Source organism: Argentina silus (assembly GCF_951799395.1).
Source record: "Argentina silus genome assembly, chromosome: 8".
NCBI lineage: Eukaryota > Metazoa > Chordata > Actinopteri > Argentiniformes > Argentinidae > Argentina > Argentina silus.
Window position 1 is genome coordinate 12,363,507 of NC_139662.1, and position 27,145 is coordinate 12,390,651.

Here is a 27,145-nt window from a genome sequence, read left to right on the forward strand (position 1 = left end):
TAGGCCTCTGTGGTTAGTTCTGATAGGCCTCTGTGATCTCTGATCCATGATTGGAGCTGGACAGCATAGTTTTGGACAGCAAAAAGCGTGAGATGGTTTCTTGCTGGTATTGAAGCCCTATTTCTGTTCCTTGGTCTGGGTAAGAAAGAAACATGATGCTGTCACAATTTGACCATATGGCTCTCTGTGTGTGTGTGTGTGTGTGTGTGTGTGTGTGTGTGTGTGTGTGTGTGTGTGTGTGCGTGTGTGTGTGCGTGCGTGTGTTTATGTGTGCGCTAACATTTGTGTGCACACATGTCTGCCCTGTCCCTTGTCTTGCCCCAGCTGAAAGCGTTGCTTGGCGGAGAGCTGTTTAAAAATGGACGCCCTCTCTTTGTGGCCTATTCAGCCAGGGTCTATTGTGCCTCTCTTTCACTGGCCCTCTCAATGGGCCGGCCCCATTTGGAAAACAACAGGAGATTAACTGCACAGACAGTGTATTAAGGACTGATGAATCGCCCCTGCAAGCCATAGATCAGTGACATTCAGCCTGTCTTCTCGCACACACAAGCCCCTAGAGACTGGGTTCAAACACACACATGGATGAACGCACTCACGCGCACACACACACACACACACACACACACACACACACACACACACACACACACACACACACACACACACACACACACACACACACACACACACAATAGTTTCCATTTGAAGTTCTGAGAAGATTGATGTCTCCCTTGCGTTTGTGAAGTGTGTTTGTTGTGGAGGGATTTTGGAAGACATTGAGAACTAAGAAGACACTTAAAAAATTTAGCAGTTCATGGGCCCTGTTTGGCTTGAGTAAAACAGCAACGAGCATCTCCAGCATGATTATTTTACATTACTGTAATAGCGAGCTGCAGTATTGGACAGTTCCATTGGATTATGTCCCATCCCATCAATTAGAAATGTTACGGAAATATTAATATTACTTACTGTTTTGCTTAAGCCCTTTTATGTCCTTTGTCTTAAGACCAGAACTATTAGCATAGATGCTCCAGTTCTTAAAATGCCTCTAAGAACTATCCCAATTGACAACAGCACTTTGACCAAAATTCAAAGGTATTTGATTGACATGTCAGGCAATTATCACCCCCCCCCCCCAATTACACCAGTTTGGATGAACAGTTACAGTGCCTTCGGAAAGTATTCAGACCCTTTCACTTTTTCTACATTTTGTTGTGACTCAATTTAAAATGAAAATTCAACAAATGTGTTTTCGCTTTGTCATTGTGGGGTACTGTGTGTGGATTGATGACAAATTATTTTAATTTAATCCATTTTAAATTGAGTCTATGACACAACAAAATGTGGAAAAAGCAAAGGGGTCTGAATAATTTCCGAAGGCACTGTATGTGAAATAGCAGGTTCTCTACCGTGATCTTCCTCTTATCTTTATCTTTCAAGTCTTTCCTTTGTCTTTTCTCTTCTCACTTTCTTTTATCTTTCCTGTAGTGCAGGGGTGCGTTCAGGATTTAAAGAAACAGCAAACGTTTGAAATCAGCTGAAATGGTGCTGTTTTAAACATGGAGACACGTTGGTCACGATCAGGGGCTGATAGGGTGTAGAGCACAGCTGTGCTGTTGCATGAATACCCCTTGCAGAACATTGAGGCAACTGAACGCACCCCTACTAGTCTTTCGTTCACACATCAACCTTCTTTGTTTCTCCAGGTGTGGTTCAGCAACCGGCGAGCCAGGTGGCGTAAGCAAGCGGGAGCCAATCAGCTGGCTGCGTTCAACCACCTGTTGCCGGGCGGTTTCCCTCCCACTGGAATGCCGACACTACCCACGTACCAGCTGCCTGAGTCCGGCTACCCCACAACCGCTCTATCCCAGGGTACGCTGGTGTCACCTGTTCAACTGTTCCATACACATTTCGCTACATTTTGACAGGAATCTCCCAAAAAGTAGAGTTGTTTTTTTTTGGACTGGGACTGGCTGATTGTGCATGCTGTTCAGATAGAAATGTAAACCATAGAGCTGATACGATGCTACAACATGATAGCCTACACAACTGGGAGTCTGTTCTACATCCGCTAGTTCTATAATAAAAGCACTGTGACTGCTGATGGCACTATTGAAGGTTTTACTTACGATGACTGTTGTACTGTTGATTCAGTTAAATAGACAAATGTACTTATTGTAAGTCCCTTTGGATAAAAGTGTCTGCTCAATAACTTGAATGTCATATAAAATGTACTTCTGTATATTGCATTTATAAGCCATTGGTATCTAACCCCTGACCTGTGCATATAGACTTTGTGCTCATATTTTACCCTAGTTGGTACACTGAGGCAGTGTAATGTGCATCCTGTCAAAGGTGTGATCAATGTCCTTATGCTGTACATACTGTAGAAGGATATTACAATTACGATTACATTCAATAATTACAATAACGTCGTTTTCCACCTGGTTCTATTCTCCTCAGATGGCAGTGGTACGGTGCACCGCCCCCAGCCCTTACCGCCGTCCACCATGCACCAGGGCGGCCTCTCGGCCACCGACAGCAGCTCCGCCTACGGCCTCTCGTCCAATCGCCACGGCTTCTCCAGCTACTCGGACAGCTTCATGAGCTCGGCGGCACCAAGCAACCACATGAATCCTGTCAGCAATGGGCTCTCCCCACAGGTATGTGCTGTGTGTGTGTGTGTGCGTGTGTGTGTGTGTGCGTGCATGCGCCTGCGTGTGTGTATGCATGGGGTGTGTATGTCTAATCATTGTTTCATTGATTGAATTTGAGTCCCAAAACATGCATTCTTACTCGTGCTGCTGGAAGACTGTTGTTTTGGTTTAACCCCAAAAATCCAGTTTGCGGGTTTGATTGAACAGGGCCCTGCGCCTGCTCTCTTGTTAGCTAAGCATGTCTCCTGTGACTTTAAGTGTTTTAGTGGTACAGTTGTGATATGAATATCCTCTTGCTACAGGGGGATTTTGCGTGATATCATTTCACAATTAATTTCATCCCATATCCCTGAGTCTCCTAATTACAGTAGGATGGCTGATTGTTCAACACTGCGATTTCTAAATGAATTAGAGTTTTGAACTTAGAACTACAATGATGTTCCACAGAGGATAAATCCTCCTGCACAACTATGCACTTCGGGGGAAACAACTAATTCGAAGAGATCATAGCCAAGAAAAGAAATAATCACACCAAACTAATGACCCTACTCAACGAATTGACTACCGTGTCTACCAAAAGTCATTTGACGAATTAACAGATGTTGCGGCTGACGCTCTCTCGTCTAATGAATTGTAGCCGATCTCTTGATGTGGGCGACTGTGTCTCTCTCTGTTGTCGTTGTGAATCTTTGTGTAACTCACACTTAGGCCGGTATTCGGTCAATTGCAGATAAACGCAAACCACGTTGCAAGTGTTTACGCTGGATTGGAGGGTCTAATTAACAAACCCCAGGGCCAATTGTCATAGGATATTGACACAAAACCCCACCAGTCCTTACAGTACAAAATAAATATTCTAAATAGACCCACACAGGCGCAGACTAACTCTAATCCTAACTCTGGCTGTCTTGGTGCAGAGTATGAACTGTGGGAGTAATAGGTATGGCCATCCGGGTTTAACAGGAGTTTTTCTCCTGGCCATCTCTTATGGAAGGACAAGGCAATTGACAGGAGATTTATATAGCAATATATCACGACTGTAAAATCAATTGGTGTCAGAGGACTTAAATATATTCCCTCTGTGTGTGTGTGTGTGTGTGTGTGTGTGTGTGTCCGTGCACATAGGGATTCTTAATGTTATCCTCTCGTGGTGCCTTGAACAATAGCCATTCAAAATTAGACTTTTCTGGTTGGGTTGGATTCTTAACCGCCCAGAATAGGGAAATGACTGATATTGATGCAAATCACTGGGTGAGGAGGAAATTATACGCAATTACTCACCCAAAACTGGGCAGTCCAGCCCACCCCAAGCAACAAGATCTGACTAACAGGCAGAAAATAAGATTGAAATGGTGTTTAAAGAGTTGAAAATGAAATTCAATGCTGCATTTGTCCGCAATTACCCCCTCGTTCACACATATTTTATTGGGACTATCCTCCCCCCCCCACACCCCCCACCACCCCCCACCCCCCCCTCCCCGTCTAAATTTTTTCTCAAAGCAGATTGGAAACTGGTATTACTTCCTCTTTTTTTCTCGGGAGAAGAAAGAATTAAGGATTTGGTGACAAAAAAGAGATTTTCTCTTGTACTGGAGAGTTGGGGGGATAACAGAGGCGTTTCGCAGCGTGTTTGATTGTTAATCGTAGTGGTGGGGCTTTGGGAGCTAATGCTCGTGCCGCACAAACCTGCATAAATATCAGAAACATGGTTGGCTTTTTTTTTTTATTAACGCGCCTCACGGTCTGCTATCCCTTGCCTCTTCGTAGGGAAGAAAAGATAAAATAACAACCCCTCTGCTGTTTTACATTAGGGATTACCACACCAGCCTACTATATGGGAGGGGGGGGGGATTTTTCTATTAAGAAGGGTCCTTACTTAGATTTTGCATACGTATGAGTTTATGTATTAAGAGTGGAATATAAAGTGATTTTTAATTTAATTTCTTTTTTTTTCCATATAGGAAATAATCTATAGTGTATTTTTGAAGACGTGCTGTTTTTGTAGTGGAAATGTTGGTGAAAGTGTGTATGTACCGTACCTGTATGTACCGTACCTGTATGTACCATACCTGTATGTGTGAGAATAAGGTTATTTCTCTAGGCTCAGCAAGCCCTCTGTAGCCCTCCTGAATCGCTTCTCTCTTTCTCCCCTTCCTTCCCTCCGTCTCTCTGCCTCCACCCCCCTCTCTTTCTCCCCTTCCTTCCCTCCGTCTCTCTGCCTCCACCCCCCTCTCTTTCATAACCCTTCACCCTGGTCCACATGTGACATGTGGCAATCCCATCAGCCTCTCATTGTGGGAAAAATTAATGTCCTCTCTGACAGGAGTATCACAGTTCAGGCCCCATACCACCACACAGTGCACTTGTGCATAAAACCCCTGCCTGTGCCCCTCAAGACAAGACCCACCTCCTCTCTCTCTCTCTCTCTCTCTCTCTCTCTCTCTCTCTCTCGCGCTCTCTCTCTCTCTTAGTCTCTCTCTCTCTCTCTCTCTCTCTCTCTCTCTCTATCTCTCTCTCGCTCTCTCTCTCTCTATCTATCTCCCACTCGGCAGGGAAGGCTCATGGCATCTGCTGAATTTGAATTGAATCTCTTCCTCTCCTTAAACTGTCGTCATCCTCCCTCTCCCCTCTCTCTCTCGCCCTCTCCTCAGTGTTGCATTTCCCAAACCAACTGTACGTTCCTTAATAAAGCGCTCTATATGCGCACAGCCAGAGAGAATATTTCCTTTACAGCAGGAGAATATGGGTGGAGATAGAGCTTTCACCAGCACAAATTAGTCCATACAGTGCTGGGTTTTGAAATATATATGGAAATATGGTGTGTGTGTGTGTGTGTGTGTTTACGTGCGTGCGTGCATGTGTGAGTGTGTGTGTGTGTGTGTTTGTGTGTGTCAGTGTTGCACAGGCTGTGGTGGGGACTAGTAATCAGTCACAGTTCAATTGACGGACTAATGAATGGCAGTGGATTGGGGGAATGGATGCCAGAGAATCCTATTTTTTATGTAGTTTTGTTTGTTGTTCTTACATTTGTTATGGCGGATGTCAGTTGAGGCACACTCTCTAGCAAATCGAGCCTTCACAACGTCTTTCCCCCCCAAAGGAACGTTTCTGTTCAAAAGTTGTTGTTTTTAATTTCCTCTCCTTGTTCCAACAAGAAACTGTCTAGTGAGTATGTGTTTTGGTTGTTGTAATTGGTTTGACAAAGTTTGCTGTGGAAAGAGCTTGACCAATTTTCGGTTTATGCAACTAACAGCAACCTCACGAAAGAGAGACGTTCATTGTCAAACATATTTTTGTCTTGAAAAGACTAATTATAGTGTTGCATACAAACTTACTTTGAGTACAACTTCAGTTTCGTGAGCTTACATGTTGTCACCAACAGCGACCAAACCTTATTTCCTCACACAGTATGCAAATACAAGTCAATGCGCCATCTTTACAGTTAGTTGTGGAAAAACCTGATCCGTCCTGCATTCACAGTTTCTTTAATTCTCCTATTTTTGTTATTGTTCTTTCAGGGAACATGCTTTAGACAATAGCAATCTGTGGGTTTTCAAGCATCTATTCCTTATAGTATATCTTGGACTTAGATAACTTAAGTAACCAAAACTAAAGATATCAAGTTGATAAAGGTGTTAGGGCTTTGTGGAAGAGTGTAATTACATCTGGGTGCACACAAACAGGTTCTCTCTTTTTCTCTCCCTCGCGCTCTGTTCTCTCTCTCTCTCTCTCTCTCTCTCTCTCTCTCTCTCTCTCTCTCTCTCTCTCTCCCCCCTCTCTCTCTCTCCCCCTCTCTCTCCCCCTCTCTCTCCCTCTCTCTCTCTCTCTCTCTCTCTCCCCCCCCTCTCCCCCTCTCCCCCTCTCTCTCTCCCCCCCTCTCTCTCTTTCTGCCCCTACCCCTGTTAGTAGGCTATTGCTACCTTCAAAGAAGCGTCTGTTAGAGCCCCTGTTGTTTGAGTACTCCTGAACATGTCTCTCCGTCTCTTCATATCTCTCATATCTGGAAAAGCCCATCAAATGAAATTATATGTTCACCACAAGAATAAAACAATTTTGATCTAACAGTACATTAGTAATTCCGTTACATGAACAGGAGTAGGCCTGTTTGACATTTTTGTTGTCATTTTTGTTGTCATATCAACAATGTTGACCCTTTCATCATTGTCCCAATCTTTTACAGGAGATAACAATGTAGAAAGAATTTTCAAAGATTGAGCTTTAAAAAAATAAAAAGAACGTCCATGCCGTGTGACAGGCAATAATTCAATTTTGGATAGTGCATATTGCATTTGCAATCTAATTCACACTAGCCATTTTGTGTCTCCTCTCTCAAATTGAATGCGAAAGAATTAGACCTGACTTTCATGTACCGTAGGAAACTAGCAGTTTAATGCAACCAATTCCAAGTCTTATTGAGTGAAATGACAATGTGAAAATGTGAGCCTTGTGATGGGAAATTACACTTGGTATGTGTACAGTCCCTTCTCTCATAGCGCCACAGTCATCTAGTTACATCCTCATATTCCTGATAAAGTAAAGCTGATCTTATTGAGTCACAAATACCCGTAAATCTATTTGGCTATTTTGAATCACCCCAATGTGAGACTGTTTTCTATAGAAATTGTCAGTCAGACAGACAATGTTAGTTCACTAATCCTTCTGTCAGGACCAAGAACTTGTTGAACTGCCACTGAAAAAAGAAACAATTACTCCCAAACAAACCCAACAAATCCACATACTCGTCATAGAAGTCAATGAAGAAGAAAGTCTTTTTTCTCCCCTCAGTTTGCAGTCGGTTGAGGAGAGGAAGATTTGTGTTTTGGAATGGCGGTAGCTCTGGCTAGCTATTTGATGTCGGAGTGAGAGGGAGTGTGTGTGTGTGTGTGTGTGTGTGTGTGTGTGTGTGTGTGTGTGTGTGTGTGTGTGTGAATAGGCTGGGTTTCAGCAACCGGGGGGGATCAGAGCCGCTGTAGCGCTCCCCGGCTCTCTTCCCTTTGATCCATATCCCCAGGCCTGCCTGCCTGCGCCGCGCGCGCTAACTCAGGCCTCCGCTAGTGATTCCTGACAACTGTCTGCCCGAGATAAGGGTGGGGGGGGGGGGGAGGGGGGGGGGAGGTCTCTCCTCTCCTCACCACTGCGCTCCCATACTTCCATTAGCACAGCAGCCACTTTAAAAAAGGGAGAAAAAAATGGGATGAATTATATTTAAGAAGCCTGCTCAGGGGTTGCCAAAAAAGAAAAATATATACCAGGGAGAGAGAAAAACTGTTTTTGTCTCTCTCTCTCTCTCTCTCTCTCTCTCTCTCTCTCTCTCTTGCTCTCTCCCTCCTTCTCTTCTACCCCCATGCTTTTTGACAAGACACTGTGCACCTGAATGTCAATGAGAGAGGGAGAGAGAGTTGCGCCTTAGTCTTCTGCCTTATTAGAACTTGGGGTATTAAGCTCTTCACTGGGCATGGTGTCAGCTGGCAAGCTCCAGTGTCAACAAATCAAAAAGGATAAATGCATATATTTACATCACTTCTATACTTAGAGAGAGAGAAGACGGGGGGGAGGGGGGGTAGATACTTGTTAATTAGAACTCATCCTAAATACAGATGCTGTTTCAATTTGGCAAGAATAATAAAAAAAAAAATAATGAAAGTAAGAGGCTTTACAAAAAAAGATGAGACCTGCTCTGAAGCTGCCAAAAAAAAATCTTGGAATTTAAATCATATCCACTGGCGGAATGTTTTTTAGCATACATTTTATTTATTTTTCTCTGTTCTTTTTCTCTCTCTTTTTTTGGAGTGCTGAAAATGTAGAATGTGGAGTTTTTCCTGGCTCTGGTAGTAATTGTAGGTAGTACAGTTTCAGTGGTTGAGATCCTTCTTCTCTTCTTTCTCTGTTGTGGAATTTTAACGAGAGAACGTGCCCTTCAAAATCTATTTTATACAGCATCTCCTATTGGTTTGGCAGGGCTATATTCAAATTAGGTGTTGGATCAATTATACTGAGTACAGTACCAGACGTGGGTGAAAAACATATGCCAGATACTTACTTGAGGTATTTTATATTTGGTTTGTATATTGGGCCTATTTCATTAGTTCCATTATTCCAGGTAAACTAAATCAATCACAGCTATTTGTATTTGTCTATGCAGTATTGGGTATTGGTTGATAATGTTGGCCATTTCTAACTTTTGTGAAATAGGAGTTGGTCACTGGATCGTCCAAGTTACATATTCTTAAAATTCTGGACCTTAAGATACTATTCTGTATATCTAGGCAGAGTCAGCTCTTCCTGTACCTGCTAGAGGACCGAAAGACCTCATTTGCTTGGGAGGTATGGCAAATGTGTTGACTGCTACTCTGTGTCATTGGGGGAGTTGAGGGGGAAATATTTAGCTTAGGACCCCATAATAGGTTGAGCCGGCTCTGTATCTAAGGGCAGTCAGTCTCTCTCTCTCTCTCTCTCCCTCATTTCCAACTCACCCCCCCCCCCCCACACACACACACACACCCCCCCGCCTCTCCTTCTCCATGCCCTCGCTTTCTCCAGAGAGGAAACATTATTCCACTCTTGTAGATGAAAGGTTAGGTCAGACAATAAAAATGCTATTTAAATGCAAGGGTGTTTGTGTGCGGGTGAGAGATAGTTCGCAGTGAAAGTGAGCTGTTGCATCCTGATAAATAGCAAATATAAGGGAATGTGATTTACATTTATCTTGCAGAAGCAGCCAATATGAATTTCAGCAAATCCTGGAAGATGAGGATTTAAGTGGGGGAACTGGTGGAGACCAAAACACACACACTCTATGGATCCAGTGCAGTAGTGTAGGACGAAGTTTGTGAAACTGCCCGTGGGGGGGGGGATACCCCTCCTGACGTGGGGATGTCCTATCACCTTTCATACTTTAAGGTCCTCTGTGGCTCAGTTGGTAGAGCATGGCGCTAACAACGCTTAGCTTGTGGGTTTGATTCCCCCTGGGACCATATATACTGAAACGTATGCACTCACTGCAATGTGGATAAATGGATAAAAGTGTCAGATAAATGGCATACATTAAGTTCTATTTTATTTGTGTCATATTCTGCATTTTTGCTAAAGTCCCACAGAAGTCGGACCAAACTGGACAATGCAATTACAAATGATCTTAAACTCTCACCTGAGTTGTATTGTTGCAAGGAGATGAGCGGAGGTGTTTCTTCTCTCTGTTGTAACATTGTTCCATAATTGGTGTCCGATCTGATTACATTGGAGTCAGATAACTTAATGATAACTTAATGTTAACAATATTATGTGGCCACTCTTATTTAGAGGCCACTTTGTGCCTGTGACCATGCGATCAAATATAATGTGTAGATTATAACTTCACTACAATTAAATTACTCCACACGAGTGGAAAGGCGTATTTAGACGTAGAGCTGTGTTTCTTTATAAAACACCATGGGCTCCTCATCAAACATTATCTTGAATACCTATCATATAGCCATATATAGATGTATTTAGGGCTTTGATGTAAATGGAAGTGTGTGCTTATATGATTTCCATAAGGGACTTCATTATAGTTATGATTTGAAAGAGCCTTTTATCTATTTTAGCCAACCAGGCACATCAGTTGAACAATAGCTGCTATATGGAATGGGATTCTGGAATGGATACATCCAATCTTAAGGATAATCTATACACAAACAGCACTCGTGTTTTCTTGAAGTTCCTTCTACTGCACAACAAATACTGCGTCAGTGGTCAAACTTGACCCAGGATATATATATTTTTTTATCCCTGACAATTTCACAAAGTTAACATAATTATTTTCCTCAAAGTATTGGAAGACATGATGGTTTTACTATAAATGCCATGCATGTTCCTTGACTGCACATTATAGTGAGTGGGTGGTTGGGTATATAGATGCTGCATCAAAGGTGAAATCATTTCATCTCAAAAGGAGGGCGGGGGGGTAAACACTGGTGTAAACCTGTAGCAGACAGACACCCAGGGGTCAAAGGTCAGCTGGATGCATGTGCTTCCTGTTGGTTCCAGATACCACTGTGACAGGTGAAGGAGCGTGATTGATACTCTCCATCTAGCAGAGGTGCAAGTGCCATTCACTTCAATCCCACCTCACTCTCACCTTCTCTCTCTTTCTCTCTCTCTCTCTCTCTCTTTCGCTCTCTCTTACTCTCACTCTCATTCATTGCTACTGTAGAGGCTGCCGCCGTCAATTATATTTCCATACTGTTACACAATTTTACAAAACCAAAGCAAAGCAAGCAAAGTGTTGCATGGAGTATTCATTTACAGTGACAAAACCATATAGGGAAAAGTATAAACTGATGTTTGCAACATTTTGAAAGATAAGCTTAGCTCTCAACAAGAGTCTATAACTCCTTCTTTCTGTTTTCTATTTCTCTCTCTCTCTCTCTACTTCCCTCCCTTCCTTTGCTTAGTCCCTCTCTCCTTCCCTCCCTCCCTCCCTCCCTCCCTCTCAATAAGATGTGGTTCAGGTCCCCAGCTGGTTTCCGCCAGAAGCCTGCCCTCTCCTGCCCAACCTCCAGCTGAGAGCTATTTCACTATTTATTTACATGTAATTATGGCTACGGCGTGGCGATATTAACACTGTCAAGAACAATTTGACCTGACATTCCTCACTGGGCCAACTCCAACAAACGCTCACCCGACTCCCCGCCAACCCTGCCCCTGCTCTCAGCCGGTTCCCACGTCAACCAAGTGTCGGCACCACCAAACTCTCGCGGGCTGGAAAAAAAAAAAACCCACTCTGGAGAAATCATTAAAGGCTGCCGTTTAATTTAGGCGGAGGCGGCATAGCGGAGAGGCGTACAAGGCGGGGGGAGAGGAGGCGGCAGCTCAGGGGCAGAGGAGGATGGAAGGAGGGATGGATTGAGGCGAGGGGGCGGGGGGGCGGCGGGCGGCGAGGGAGGGGGGGGGGGGTGTAGGTTAGAGAGGGGACTGGCTTGTTCCTTGGTGCCTGTATCTATCCCCCAAGACCATCTCCGGCATATTACCAGGGGAAAATAAGCAGATTGCAGCACATACTTTCTCCGATGTGAGCCCCATAGAAAGCATTAACCTTTGGTTAGCATGGGGCCTTGTCACACTTTGGGACGTTTAAGAGCCGCAGAGCAGGTTTTCTGTGGTCTAGGCCTCCCTCCGTTGAACCAAGCCTAGCAAAGAGAGGACAGTGATGGCAATGGGAGGAATATTCAAACCAAAGATCAAATCCCGGCAACCCAATGATGGAGATTGATTGTGGCAACGTTACAGTAGACACAGATAGGATTGCACTAATTAGAAAATGAAAGTTAATATTGTCAATGTAATCTCCAAACACTAGGAGATTTGCTCTATATCTATATCTCTGTCCTTTCTCAGAGAGGGTTTCTCCCCCATCTTGTGATACCTGCATTACAGACCCTTTTGTCACATCCGTGTTGTGTGTGTCCATCTGTCCCTCACAGTGTGTGGTAGGAAGTGTGTGTGTTCCAGACCGCTGAGGGGTTAAAGGAGCCATGTGCCCGGCGTTTCCCCGTAGCTAACGTGTTGTGAGAAGCGACAGCTTGTTTGGTTGCACGCTAATCGCTGTCATCTGGGCCCGCCTAGTCGCTGCCCAGTTCCTGTCACTGTCAATCAAACGCCTAATTTGAATCAATTAAAGACTTCCAGCCGAGCCCCTCGCTCCTCCTCCACCCTGGGCTTTTCTCCCTCCCTTTCTCTCCTCCTCCCTCCGTTTCCCCAACTGCTGTGCTTTTCTCTCAGTTGTACCAAATGGTTACAACACCCCCCCCCCCCCACCCCCCCGCCCCCACACCAAGACATCACCCCTCCTTTTTGTGTGGGTGTGTGTGGGTGTGTGTGGGGGAAGGGGGGGTACCACTTTTCACTTTCAATTAATGTGCTGCGGCCAATTAACGCACTGACACGCGGCCGGGAGCCCCAATCAGTGCTGTCATCTGCTCCCTGCCAATGGGCCCCTACTTTGTCTAGAGAGAGAGAGAGAAAGAGAGAGAAAGAGAGAGAGAGAATTAATAGGGGAATAAAGTAAGAGAGGAAACATTTAAATAAAGTAAGGTAGAGAGAAAGTGGGAGAGAGGTAAGGGAGGTAAAGCAAGAGAGAGGAAGAAATAAAGACAGACATTGAAGGAGAGAGAGAGACAAGCCTGGTCCCTCCTGTTTGGCCTTTCAGAGACACAATTAGCCAGCTCTGCCTCCACCATGACAAACCCTGCTAATTGAATTTATGCAATGGCTTTTATTTTGAAATAGCCACTTAATGTGCTCAGATGAGGGTCTGTTTCATAGCCAGACCGCCTTCCGGGAGACTGGATATGAGGGGTGTGCTTGGTTATGACATTGGGGGGAAGATTAGAATCAGGGTGTAAGATGAGGTGGGTTTTAGTGTGTAGCATTTTGCAAAACACTAGCATTTATGGCATTTTTTCAATCTTCTCGCTGCTCCACACACAAGAAATAGTTTCAGCATTTTCGAACATTTCCGAGGAAGTTGAATGATTTTCTACGGCACAGAAAAGGTCATATTTTGTCCCTCACTGGGATATCCATGACTGATTACCCCAGATATTGAATAGTGGCGACTCATTTCAAAGGCAATTGAAGATTGTAATATAATCTAAGGTCACCGGTATCTGTGTCTTGGCATGTGATTACATCAGATATGCAGAAACTATCTCGAGATGAATACATTTGTTTCTCATTTTTGCTTTATTTGTTTATGTTACCGTACAACCCTGCTCCATGACATTGAATTCTCCAGTTTTTTTCCAATGATGGGGGAGTCAGGATTTTCAGGATTATTGCCTTTAACAATACCACATCTGCTCGCAGTAGAATAGCATTAGCTGATCTCATAATTACTCCTGATTGCATCAGATATCCACAATTCAATATCGCCACGCTTCTCAATTAGCTGTTATATATACCACTAAATAAGACAGTGATACTGCTTGCTTGGTTCATTTCCATATTGGCTATACACATTTATGTAAAATGATATGATATCAACCTACATCTAGAAACCGCAACAAAGACTCCACCCCCCACCAGCTGATATCGGGGTCGGTGATCGGGTGGAGAGTGGGAAATGTCATTCTGTGACGTTCAGATAACCTGGTGACATTTGGAGAGCTCTGTCTTATTCTCCTCAGCAACCCCAGACCTTTGAGGACTGTAAAGACACCGCTCGGGGGCGTTTGAGTCAGGGGGAGAGAAGAGGCTTATCCAGTGTGTGCGTGTGTGCGTGTGTGAGTGAGTGTGTGCGTGCGTGTCTGCATGTGCGTATGTGTGTACGTGCGTGTGAGTGTGCGTGTGTGTGTGCGTGTGCATGTGCATGCGAGTGTGCATGAGTGTGTGTATGTGTGTGTGTATGTGTGTGTGTGTGTGTGTGTGTGTGTGTGTAAGCAGCATGGAGTGGGCTGGCGGTGACACTGGGGCTGGCTACCAGACAGGGGTATCCTATCAGCTCTGCAGGCAGGCAGGCCCGCAGGCCTATGTAGCGCGACAAGAGTCTTTGTACTCATCCATCCCTCCATCCCTCACTCCCTCCCTCTCTCTCTCTCTCGCCTCCTACACCACTCTCCCCATCCCTGTATAAGCTGAGTGGAGAGGGATGGAAATCAGGAGCAGGTGGATGGCTCAGATTCAGAGTAGTATTGTGCAGTGGCTCCTCTTGAGTGTCATTGATACCATTATAGTGCATCTCTCTGTAGGGGAGACTTCTTCAATGAATGAACAGTAAAGCCTAGTAGAAGACGGGTAATGTCTGACGTACTTTTTTCAAATAAGAAAATGCTAACGCCATTGTAGCAGAAGAGATTCCAAACGCAGTATAGGGGCCCAGAAGAGAAAGAATAGTAGTGGAACTTAGATGAGGATTAGAGATGAGGATTAGTACTGTCAATGGATACTTTGAGTGAGGAAAGTCTTTTTCCACTACCGTTGCTATATGTATTATCGTTTTAATTGCAAGATATCAGTTGTTTAATCATCATAAATAAACATGAACATGAGTAACACTATTAGTTACTTGCTTGACAACACAGAACGCCAAAACAAGTTGTTTGTTTATTCCGAAAAAATACATGACATTATTAATCAGCCTCTGTCCGATTCAGTTCCAGTCTTGTGAGACTGCTCTATTTTCTAATTTTATTAGAAAGGGTCGGCCATTAACTCTGTCCCATATCAGCCTTGTAACATTTTTACTTCACCCCAACTGAAAGAGACAGCGTCACAGCATAGAAATCCAACAAAGAAATGGCTCCCGTCAAACATTCACTCAGACAAAAAAAATCTAATTTAAACAGTTCAGGAAATTAGGAGTGTATGAAAAGCCGGCTTTTTGTGCCGCAAATTCACTATTTATTTATCTGAAAGGATGCACATTGTATCAATTTACACTTCTCCATTTACACTGCCGCAGGGTAACGGGGCACAGAAGTTGAAAGAATTAATTACTTTTTTATTATTATTTATAAAGTAATCTATCTGGTGTGTGTGTGTGTGTGTGTGTGTGTGTGTGTGTATGTGTGTGTGTGTGTGTGAGAGAGAGAGAGAGGAGGCAGGGAATGCCCTGGAGCGGTGTCCTTTAAACTAGGCCCTGGCTCCCATTATCTCCCCTTGCAGAATTCACACAGACACCCGGCAAATGGAAACTGAGCTACTGAAGGAGATGTTTCCCAAAAGGAGAGAGTGAGTGAGAGAGAGAGAGAGAGGGAGAGAAAGAGAGAGGGAGGGGGTAGTGGGGGTAGAAGTGGGGGAGGAGGGGTGGGGACGAGGGGTGGGAGGCTAGAAGAGGCACCGACGAGCTCATTAAAAGAAAAGAAGGAAAGTTAAGTGTGTTTTTCGACCAGGGGGTGTTTGTGCACTGTGTTTGTCCCTCTCTTCCCCTCTCCCTCCTTCCCTCCCTCCCTCCCTCCATCCCTCCCTTCCCCTCTCTCTCTGCCCCAGTCTTTTACGTTGGGGCATATCAGAGCCTGGGGATGTTGTTTGTCAGCGAGGGCGATGGCCGATCGGTCTCGCCTCCTCCCAGCGGCTGTATCAGATACAGAAAGGTTACACATGTGGAAAGAATATTGATTTTAACTTAGTGATGGTGGTAGGGCAGGAAATAATAGATTACAACTGCAAACCTTGCCAAGTCTTGGACCCCAATGGGGCCCCCTGCCCTTCACTCTCTTTCTCTCTTCCTCTACACACACACACACTTGCGCACGCACGCACACACACACACACACCCACACACCCACACACCCACACACACACACACACACACACACACACACCATAATTATGACCACCATAATTTGAGAAATGAGTGACAATTCATAGAGACAATGCATTACAAACATTTCTAAGCAAATCGGCAACACGAGAACCATATTAGAAACCGACAGGCCCAACAAGAGATGAATATGTCAATTCTAAGTGTGAGAGATAAGCACGCAAGCGGGGACTTTTTCTTTGATGCAGAGGTGCATGTGATACTTCTGTGTGCGTATGAGTGAGGATGTCAGACATCTCTGATTACAGGGATTTAATTTAGTGGGTGAGATGAGGAAAAGGCAATAGTCATGTGATTCTAGTCATTTTTGAAGAGTTATGAAAACTGACACAGGGTGTGGAATATGTAACAGGGGAGGCTGGTGGAGGTAGAAATCAGAGAAATGCATGGGATGGGATTAGGTTAACAGAGGTCAAGAGAACATTGTGTTGCCAACAAGTGTATGTATGGTGTGAACTACAACAAGATCAAGAGTACTAGAGAGCTTGTATTAGAGTACGGGGAATAGTTTTGGGTCAATTCCATTTCAATTCATGATGAACTTAAAAAGTCAATGATTGAAAAGTACCATTAAAATGGAATTGATCCCAATCCTGGTTGGGACAAAGATGCTTAGTCTATGATACAAGAGTGGTGGTTTCGGTGACCCACACTTGCGTGATAAGTCACCTTGCCTGAGACCTAAAGACATGCGGTAGCCTCCCGAGCGAGTTAACGGATTTGCAGTGTCTTCCACACGGTAGACCCAGGTTCAAATCCTGCTCCAGTCGCATATACAACCCTGGTAAATAGAGTATCGGGGTCAAGAGGACACATAGTTCACTTCGTGGTCGTGTCTCATCAGGGAAGCTGCTGGAGGGCAATAGAGCTATTTAACCGACGCTTCATTACGGATCCATTCCACTTCCAACTCTCGTTTATCTGTCCGTTTAAATTAAACGGCCGCTATCAGCGGTGCACAAATCCAGTGACGCCAATTAGAATTCACACCGCATTCTACGCATACTTCCTCAACAGTCACGGCCATCCTTTTCTTTTTCTTTTTTCCGAAAGGGCCCATTACTGTAATGGTGTCATACTTTATATTTATAAGACGATATTTCCAACAGTCTTTTTTTATCTCGTAGTTTTAGGAAAAAAAAAAAAAGGACATTCATTTACAAAATTTTCTTTTTCTTTTTCTTTCTCTCTCATTACGGAGGGAACTCTTTAGTAAAGTCAATGTAATCCTCTTTCTTCAGCCAGCCACCATTTTCCCCCTGAACTTGCCGTAATGTCTATCTGCTAGCAAGGCATTAGTGAGTGTTTGAGGAGCGTTTAGGGGGGCTTCAGCATCTCCCTGGGAAGTGGGTTAAAATCAGACGACGGGGGTAGGGGGAGACGACCCCCGGGACGTGTCAAAAGCCGACCGCAGGGTGGGGAGGTGAGGGGAGCTGCTGGGAGCCTGACACCTCTATTCAGGGCGGCGGCTAAGCGGCCTGTCGCCGTGGCGAGGGCCTATTGTGGCGCTGAAAGCGGGAATTATTCAAATCTTCATATTTAGCATAGCCCTCATTGACATCAATTAAAGGCGGGCGGGATTGGCAGGGGGGGATATTTGCGTAGCACAGCGAGAGGTAGAGCCCAGGTCCTTTGTGTGTGAGGGGAGAGACGTGGTGGGACATTGTCATCTCAGTCTCTGGGCTTGGTGTGGCGCATCGCCGACAGAAAGCTGCCTCTGTGCTTCGACGACCAGGACAGCCAGGGGAGCCGCAGTCTGGCTGCTTTAACAGCCGCCATGCAACACAGTATAGGGACATGTTCTGCTTCCCTAACCGAGTCACACACACACTGCTGCCTACCTGCATTCACACCAGAAACTGACAAAACAACAAGTGCAACATTATTGTCCAGTTTTTGTTGCAAGTTTTTGTTTTTAAGTAAAATATATAGCATATATAAGTATACTGTATACACCACCCCTCTCACTAAACAGCAAGCACATCCAGTATTTTCCATCACAACTTATTAAATATTGCGGATCGAGCGTGTGTGTGTATGTGTGTGTGTGTCTGTGTGTGTGAATACTGAAGAGTCTAGGTTTTGCCAGGACCATGAATCTGGCCTGGTCCTTGTAAAGTTGCTGGTGACCTCATAGTACTTGTTCTTCAGGGACCCTGTGGCCCTTATTTGAAATGGCTCAAGGTTTTTTGGATGAGGCTGCATGTGGGCTTGATTGTGTGGCCAGCTCCATTATTGGCTAATTGGTTTAGCAGCAGGAGCAGGAGGGAGCCAAAGGGCACCAGAGCGTAGCGGGACACAACAGGAACCTTATGTTCTCTTCTCAGCAACCTCTCTGTGTGTGAGTGTGTGAGTGTGTGTGTGTGTGTGTGTGTGTGAGTGTGTGTCTGTGTGTGCGCGCGCGCGCGTGTGTGTGTGTGTGTGTGTGTGTGTGTGTGTGTGTGTGTGTGTGTGTGTGTGCGCGCATGTGTGTGTCTGTGTGTGTGTGTGTGTGCATGTGTGTGTGTGTACCTGCGTGTGCAGTGCATAGTGTGTTTGTGGTAAAGTGTGTGTGTGTGTGTGCCCCCATGCTCCAATCTTCATCCCGTGTTCTTTGGGGTTAAAACTGCACTGTTCTGTTACTGCAGCCTGGATACAGAAATACAAATATCTCCTTTATTACAAATATTATAAATATTTTCCAAATATTACTATTCACTCTTACAAAATAGGCTCAACTAGGCGATCTATCAAAGGTGACACATATGCCAATGTCAAATATGAAATAGCATATCCGTTTCTCTGAGCTGCACCACATGCTGTATGACCACTACTTTTGTTGGTATTATCATGCTAACCAGAAGATGCTGGGCAGTTGTGTGGGCATGTCCTAACCAGAGCTGTCTGGGCTGGAGCTGAAAGAAGACATACAGTACTGTCTGCCCTAATCTCCAGAGGCATCTAATGGGAAGCCCTTATGATCTTAAACAGTTGCATTATTCATGAGCAATGGGAGGGCCACAGGGCTGGAGATTATGACTACTCCCAGAACACTTGTTATGAAGCAGGAGCCCCAGGATATGAGGTGTTGGCCACTGCCAAGGGACCCTCTCTCTCTCTCTGTCTCTCACACACACACATACACACACACACACACACACACACACACACACACAGACACACACACAGACACACACACACACTCTCTGTCACCTCTAAGGGAACTCCTCTATAGCTCTACCCCCCCCCCCCCCCCCCCGTCTCCAAACCCTACCCCCCCCCACCTACACATCTCTACATCTCCCCTCCAACCTTCCCTCACTCTATCGCTCTCTCTCAGCCCCCTCTTCATCTCTCTCTCTCTCTCTCTCTCTCTCTCTCTCTCTCTCACCTGGGGGGCCATAGGGGTTGAAGTCCTGCTATTGCTTGGGAATGGTCTGCCGTTCCAGTGGCAGAGGAACACAGTGTGATGCCGTTTCTTCTGACCGTTCGTATTGGCTACTGGTCCTGGCTTCATTGAGCACTCAGCAAGCTAAACGACCAACACCAAAGGCCCCGGCTCATCATGTCTGACTCTACTTAGCTTGCTGACTGAGCTTCACCTTCACTCTTCTCTCTCTCACTCGCTGCCCCCCCCCCTCCCCCCTCCCCTCTCTCTCTACCTATTTTGTTGACCCCAGGAAGACTAGTGGTCGCTTAGGCACCAGCTAACGGGGATCCTGATAAAGTATAAAGAATAAAGAATTGGACTTCATTCAGTGGATGAAGCTCTGTATATAATAATAATAATAATAATAATAATAATGTTGTTAAAACTCAAATTCTCTCTGCGGCGCTTAGTGGCGTAGCACACTAATGCGCTTACCACGTAATCGCAAGGTTCGATTCCGACCCTCGACCTGTCTTGCATGTCATCCCTCCTCTCTCTCCCATCCTTCCTGTCAATCTCTACTGTCTCTATCCCAATAAAGCAGAAATGCCCTAAAAACATATTTAAAAAAAAACAACAACCTCAAATTCTCCCACCCCCTCTCTTCCGTCCCAGGTGATGAGCATCCTGAGCAACCCCAGCGGTGTGCCCTCGCAGCCCCAGCACGACTTCTCCATCTCGCCCCTGCACGGAGGCCTGGTGGAGCCCTCCTCCTCCTCCAACCCCATCTCGGCCAGCTGCAGCCAGCGGCCGGGCGGCGGCGACCATTCCTCCATCAAGACGGTGGACTCGCTGCCCTCCTCGCAGGCCTACTGCCCCCCCACCTACAGCACCTCCAGCTACAGCGTGGACCCTGTCGCCGCCGGCTACCAGTACAGCCAGTATGGCCAAAGTGAGTCACCGTTTGTTTGTGTGGCACTTTTTACAGTACCAGTGTTTACCTGGTATTCAGGAAGTTATGTGGTATGTGTGTGCAACTTTTTTTTTAACTTCATTTCTGTTTTTATTTTTTGGGCGGGAAGGGGGTTTATTCCTGTACCAACTTGGGGTAAACGATGCAGAAAACATGCCGTTGTGCTTCAGTAAAAGTAACCAAAACAGTTTAGCTAAGCGTTGCTGTCAGACATGTAGTTTTACAGTAACATTTTGGGAGAGTATGGGGTTTTAGCAGCACTGCTGATGATCTGCAACGCTTGCTGTTTACACACCTCCTCTCTGAGGTAAGATGCACACTGCACAGGTAACCTCATGCTGCTAGTTAACGATACTTTTGCTGTAAAACTACACTTTCGAGGACTGTAACTTAACTGTCTTCTTGGTTGCTTACTGAAGCACAACACAATGTTTTCTTCATTATTTACCGTGATGGGCCACCCGATTTTGCACTTACAGATCACACCTTCAACTTTATACTGTAGGTCATGTTTACCAAATCAATTCAAGTCAATACAATTATTCATCCCCTAAAGGGGAATTAAGAAAGGCCTGATCACAAAAAGATCCTCTACGTGTAATGCAAGTTTTACATTACATTTTCCATTTTGACCATTGGGTCTGAGGTTTTGGCCACTTTTGTCCCTTCTAGCATGGCTACCTAGTCACAATATCCTCCTACCCCTATCCACTCCACCAGGAAACAGGTTCAACACATCATTGGCAAGACCCGTCTCCTCTTCTTGTTCAATTCAGGGAACACCTGACAGCTTAAGTCACACACCATCAAAAAAGCAGTGTGTGTGTTTATATTTATTCATGTGGGTATGCCTCTGTGTATGTATGTGTACATGTGTGCGATATCAGGTGGGGTAGACGAAGACTCTACGAATGTCTCTTTGACTGGGATTTAAGGCGTAAACCTGGCTGACAGGAGAAAAGAGCTTCCCTCTTAGGGCGCAGAGTTAAACCGCTCACACACACACACACACACACACACACACACACACACACACACACACACACACACACACACACACGCATACACCCATACCCACACACGACCCCCCTCTCTCTCAGCCAACTGTCAGGGTGACTGGCATGTCAGTGGACAGCCTCCCCGCCCACAGGTGTACCGCTTCCTACCGTTCCCCGTCGCTCCTGACAGCTCCCTTTCTCCCCGCGCTAACACGCAAACTGACACGCCAACACACGCTACTTACCGTCAGCACCCCCTGACAGCAGTCTGGCAGGGTCCACAGTAACACACACACACACACACACACACACACACACACACTTAATGTCACCCCCTCCTTTTCCCCACACGACAAAAGAAAGGGTTAAAATCACCTGAACCAGGGAGGAGCATCAAAAGGAACGACAAACCAGACACATTATAAAAAGGCTGAGATGTGCCAAACACTAAAGCCAGCCTTGTTAATAATATCTCCCATTCAGCAGCCTGACTGTCTGTGCAATGTCGGCTACGTAAGCCAGCCAGGCTCTGATGTGCACTTTGTTTGGCTGTGAAATACTTGGTCCTCATATCAGTCATTTTGATTGGACACAATCATAAGCATCCACATGAGGCAAGCATATACAGTAATAGACAAACAGACAGAAAGACAGCCAGACAGACAGAGAGAGAGACAGTCATGCAGACATGCACATTGTATAGCCAGACACATGTTACTATTCCTTATTTATATAATACAATTGTCACCTCTTTGCATCAAGCGCTACAGTGGCCTGTGTAAGTAATGGAACAGTGAAGCATTTTTTCTTCTTTTGGCTCTATGCTCCAAAGGTTTGGATTTGAATTCAAACAATTACTTTGAGGTTGAAGTATTCTCAGCCTTTATTTAATGGTATTATTGTATATATTGGTTTCACCATTTTGAAAAGACAACAGTTTTTATACATAGTCCTCCTATTTCAGGGCACCAAAAGTAATGGACAGATTCATATAATGTCCAAATTAAGCTCTCATGTTTAGTATTTGGTCGACAATTCTTTGCATGCAGTTACTGCATGAAGTCTGCCACCCATTGACACCACTAGACGCTGGGTGTCTTCTCTGTGTAATGGCTGCTGTACTTAGGCAGAGGACTCAAATGCAATACTCAGAGACAAAAACTTAAATCCAATAGAATAGTCTTTACTTTCAAAAAAGGTTTGGTACATAGATAGACAGTCAATGGGTAGGCAGATCCAGGAAGGGGGTAGGCAAAGCAGGGTTTGGTACACAGGTAGGGAGTTCAAAAAGTCAGGCCGGTAATCCGAAAAGGGGTAGGCAAAAAGCAAAGTCAGAAACACTATCAGAGATCAAAATAACCAGGAACACTCAACACTAGGCAAAATCGCTGGAACACTTGACACAAGGTACAAAGACGAACTGGCACAGAGACAGGGGAACACTGAGACTAAATACACAGGGAAGCAGGATGAGGAACAGGTGAAGGCAATCAGGGCGGGGTCGACAATCACACAGGCGGGAAACACACAAGGGCAGGTGGTGAAGAGTCTGAAACGAGAGACAAGGTGAGTAAAACACAAATAAACAGGAAACAATAAATGAAATAACATGAAACAAAGACAAACATAAACGAAGGAACCGGGCGTGACGTTACACTCTGGTGATGCTTTGGCAGGCCTTTGGATTTAAATCAGAAGATTGACTTGGCCCTGAAAATCTCCCTAGTTGCAATGACAGTAGTTTGTGGTTATTGTCTCACTGTATGAATGTTAAGGCATGTGCCTATAGTCAAGCAGATAAGATGTTTCTGTACACTTCAGAATACATTCCTCTGCTGCTGTAAATCTTGTACTTGTAATATTTGAACCAACGTGATTCTCAGATTTGCACCTTGCAGTGAGGCCTCTGTAGTTTGGCTTGGGACGTATTCTGCAAATGGTCGTCTCTGACCCATTCAGGCCTAGAGAGGAGTTCTTGAGTGTACCAGCTTGTTTGCGATTGCTGAGCAGTGCTTTTTTTTTTTCAACAAACTGTTGATTTTGGCAAGCATATGGTTTTGGCTAATAATGATTTCATTGCCATTCACTGCTTTTGCCCTCATGTTGACAGACACCAATAGCAGACTCCAAAGGCAAATGCAAAGCCTAGAATCAGACATTAACTAGACATTAACAGCTCTCTTATGACTGCACAAATTATGTGACAGAACACACCTGTTCTATTATTTTTGGTGCCCTGAAATAGGAAGACTATGTATAAAGGTGTTGTCATTTTTTAAATGGTGAAACCAATATGTTCACAAGTACCATCGATACAAGCTGAGAATCTATACTTAAACCTTGAGTATAGAGCCAAAATAAGCCAAAATGCTTAACTATGCAATCATATCTCTGGGTTAGAATGCAAAATAGGCCAGATTCATGAATGTGTGTGTGTATGTGTGCATGTGTTTTGCCACCTTAGCAAAGAGCCATAGGAGGGTGCTTAGTCTCACTTCCTGTTCCTTCTCAGTTCCCAGCCTGCCCTTGGTTTGTCCTCCTGACCTCCCAGCCCATTGGCTACACCCCTACACCCTCAGCTGCTCCTGATGTCCTTTAACTTGTTTCGGGGGAAATTTAACCGATTTGAGGTGTGAGCCATATCAATAGACATCTCCTCAGTTGTATAAGGGGGTAATGAATTAGACCCCTGACCCTGTGTTTGCCTCCAGGTAAAAGCACACACATGCTCTTGATAAGATCTCCCTCAAGTCAGTCAATCAATCCCAGGAGCGTAGATCCCTACAATCATGGCCCTGCCTTGCCGGGCCGGGGGAGGGGGGGGGTGTATGTGAAAAGAACCTTTAGGGTGGAGGGGTGTATGCACGCTCGGACACACGCCCACACACACACACACACACACACACACACACACACAGTGGCAGGAGGAGAAAAACAGATGGAAAGCAGGTTAAAGCCACAATCCGTAATTTGTGAAGTCATTTTTTTGGGATATATAAATGTATGATATAGTATATCCCCATTGGTTCTTGAAGAATATGATTTATACAGTAGATGCCTCATGAGCTCAATACAACTGTCATACCTACGCCATGATAACACAAAATACAAGGCTGTTCTCCCATGTAACAGCAGGAACATAAACAAACACTGTGTAGCTTAAAAATATGTTTAAAAAAATCCCATGTTGTTGTCCCAGACTGTCAGTCCTTACATCCAGAGTTCTGTCTATGAATTTGAGAGTGGTAACATGTCTCCAACCCAATCCCTCAGCTTTATGTGACGGGCCTGACATTTTGTTGTTTTTTCGAATTACAGATTGTGGCTTTATGAGATGGAGTGAATGTTAGTCAGAAAGAGACAGACAGAAAAAGACAAAGAAAGATTGAGAGGCAGGTGAGAGATGAGCTTCCTCCCCCAGCATTTCCATTTTGACATATTAAGCTGACCCCCTACTGTACAATAGTATCCTTTAACCATTACCAGTGTTGACCTTCTAACCTGTCTAAGTTTTTCATACATTACATTAAAAGCGTGTCCTGTCATGACGGTGTTTGTCTCTGTGCTTGTGATCTGCAGCCGCTGTCGACTACCTGGCCAAGAACGTGAGCCTGTCCACCCAGCGGCGGATGAAGCTCGGGGACCACTCGGCCGTCCTAGGCCTACTACAGGTGGAGACAGGACAAGCCTACTAGTCCCCCATCCACCTACAGCCCTTCTACATCTCACCCACGCGACAGCCCCATGACCAGCTCACCAGCGCCTACCGCCCACCCCCACCTCTCTCTAACGGCCACCTGGAGAGCAACAACGCATGTGTACAGTCCTGTATCTGTGTGTTTCTGAAAGAGAGAGAGAGAGAGAGAGAGAGAGAGAGAGAGAGAGTGAGAGTGAGAGTGAGGTGGGGGACAGGATAGAAGATAAACGCACTTGCAGTCTTCAAGAAAGAACAGGAATGATGTTAAAGCAGCCAAGATAACAGTGTTGTACCGTACATCACTGCTCCCCTGTTTCTACATTCCATTACAATATTCCGACCCCTCGCACCTGACAAAGTGGCCCTCACTGGGCTTTTAAGGGAAATGAGAAGCATCATTTCAACCCTTACTGAAAAGGCCTGCCCGACTGCACCGGACAATGCTAGCGACGCACCACAGGGACAAACAAGCGTAGCCATTTTTTCATTCCAGATTTTGGACCAAGTTGTTGCTTACGGTAGCTCAGTACCGATATTATGATTCTATTTGTCATTATAACTGTGGCTGTTACTTATTGCTGTTTCTGATTATAATTCCTGTTAATATGGGGGCCTCTTCTTGCGTACAAGAATTGGGGTAATAAACAGAGTCTACCCAGGCAGTGAGCTTATAAAAGATCGAGTTTAACCTCGACTCGGTCCGAGTGACCAACCTGGGATTTATTCATTAATCCACCTGCTCATGGTTTAATCCCAGCATTTGCGCCAACAAGTATTAGCAATTGTTTGCACCGATTATCATATTGGCAAACAGGGAAAACCAGGGAAGTTAATGTAAGAGTTAGCCTGAGGTAGTTACCTCAATTTAAGACAACATTTACATTTTTTTAAGAAGAGGCCCCTGTTGTTTACTTTCGTTTCATTTTGTAAGGATGTACTGTATGTAAAAAGATGATTGAAAGGGGCTGAGAGAGAGAGAGATGGGGGTGGGGGGTGGGGGTGTAGGAAAGGAGGAAGAAAAAGTGATTGAGAGAGGGAGGTTGCTTTTCAAAGCAGACTGTTGTATTCTCTCTTGTTGTGGATTTGACCTTCCCACTCTAATCTCAAGTCTGACATCCCTAAAAAAGGGACTTTGCTTCTCTGTGGGACGTCCCACTCCAATGGAATCATCTGGGAATGGCAAATGGAAAACTCCCAATCCCAACCAATCCACTCTGCCCCACCTGTCTCTCCCCCAAGCATTGGCCACTGGGAACAGAGAGTTGTTTTAGAGGGGGGACATTTTCTCAAGGACATGAGTGTGTTATTCACTAAGGCATCACTTACCATTCACTATTTCCTGTTTTTTTCAAGGTTTTTCATCAATCGTTGGGCAGTGATTTTAGTGTTTCCAAATGGGAGAATAAGAATTAGGATTAATATATTTGTATTCTTTCCCTATAAAACAAGAATGACGGAGCATTCCAAAATCTCAAAGTACTTGAACTATGGGTTTAATTCAACTAAAGCACTATTAAAACATACTTAAAGAATTTGTAATTTATGTGTGTGTGTATATTAGCTCAAAACGATGATTTGTTTTCCATTTTACCATGGTTCATTCAGAACTATTCCAGGTTACAACATCTGTTTTGGTTTGCTATTAAATATTTCCTTCTTTCAGAAGAAAGCTATTTTCTGTCTCTCATATATTGCTTATAATATTCCAATCCAGAGCATTCCTCAAATGTGTCGTTTTCACATGTCATGATACAAAATAAAACATATCTGAGCTATTAAATTAATAAAGGCCCCAATTTATAACAGTTGTGTGCATTAAACTCAACCTACAATATTTCATAAAATATGACATAAAACATTAATCAGATTGCACATTAATTGTTTACAAAGAATGTGCAGTATGCTAAAACATGATGATGATTATGATGATGGTGGTTGAGTGAATGTGGCACCTCTTTAAGTCTTAAAACTGTGTTACAGTCCTGAATACTCATTAATTTAATTTGCCATTTTTACTCTGTTTTTGAAAATACAAATTGTGTTTCTTTGCTCTCAGAAATGAGATTGAATGATACCACTCAATTTACCTTCATTATGAAGGACCTGAATTTAGGGATAATATACATATATACAGTACATAATATTCATGAGCCAAAAGAATGGGTCGACAG

The 27,145-nt window shown here is 44.6% G+C and overlaps 1 protein-coding gene across 3 annotated transcripts in view; it reads left to right on the top strand.

Annotated features, from left to right (window-relative positions):
- LOC310808209 (paired box protein Pax-7) overlaps nucleotides 1–24,972 on the top strand; it is a gene marked incomplete at both ends in the record, with an annotated part of 59,039 nt that extends 34,067 nt beyond the window's left edge. For 2 of the 3 annotated variants that reach the window (XM_083674982.1, XM_083674983.1), the window contains 4 exons: nucleotides 1,707–1,872; nucleotides 2,464–2,663; nucleotides 19,982–20,258; nucleotides 24,857–24,972. In XM_083674982.1, coding sequence (XP_083531108.1) covers nucleotides 1,707–1,872; nucleotides 2,464–2,663; nucleotides 19,982–20,258; nucleotides 24,857–24,972 — 759 coding nt within the window. Of the gene's footprint in view, nucleotides 1–1,706; nucleotides 1,873–2,463; nucleotides 2,664–19,981; nucleotides 20,277–24,856 lie in introns of all 3 variants that reach the window. The other variant, XM_083674981.1, reaches the window with a different exon arrangement.
- Between the last annotated feature and the right edge of the window lie 2,173 nt (nucleotides 24,973–27,145).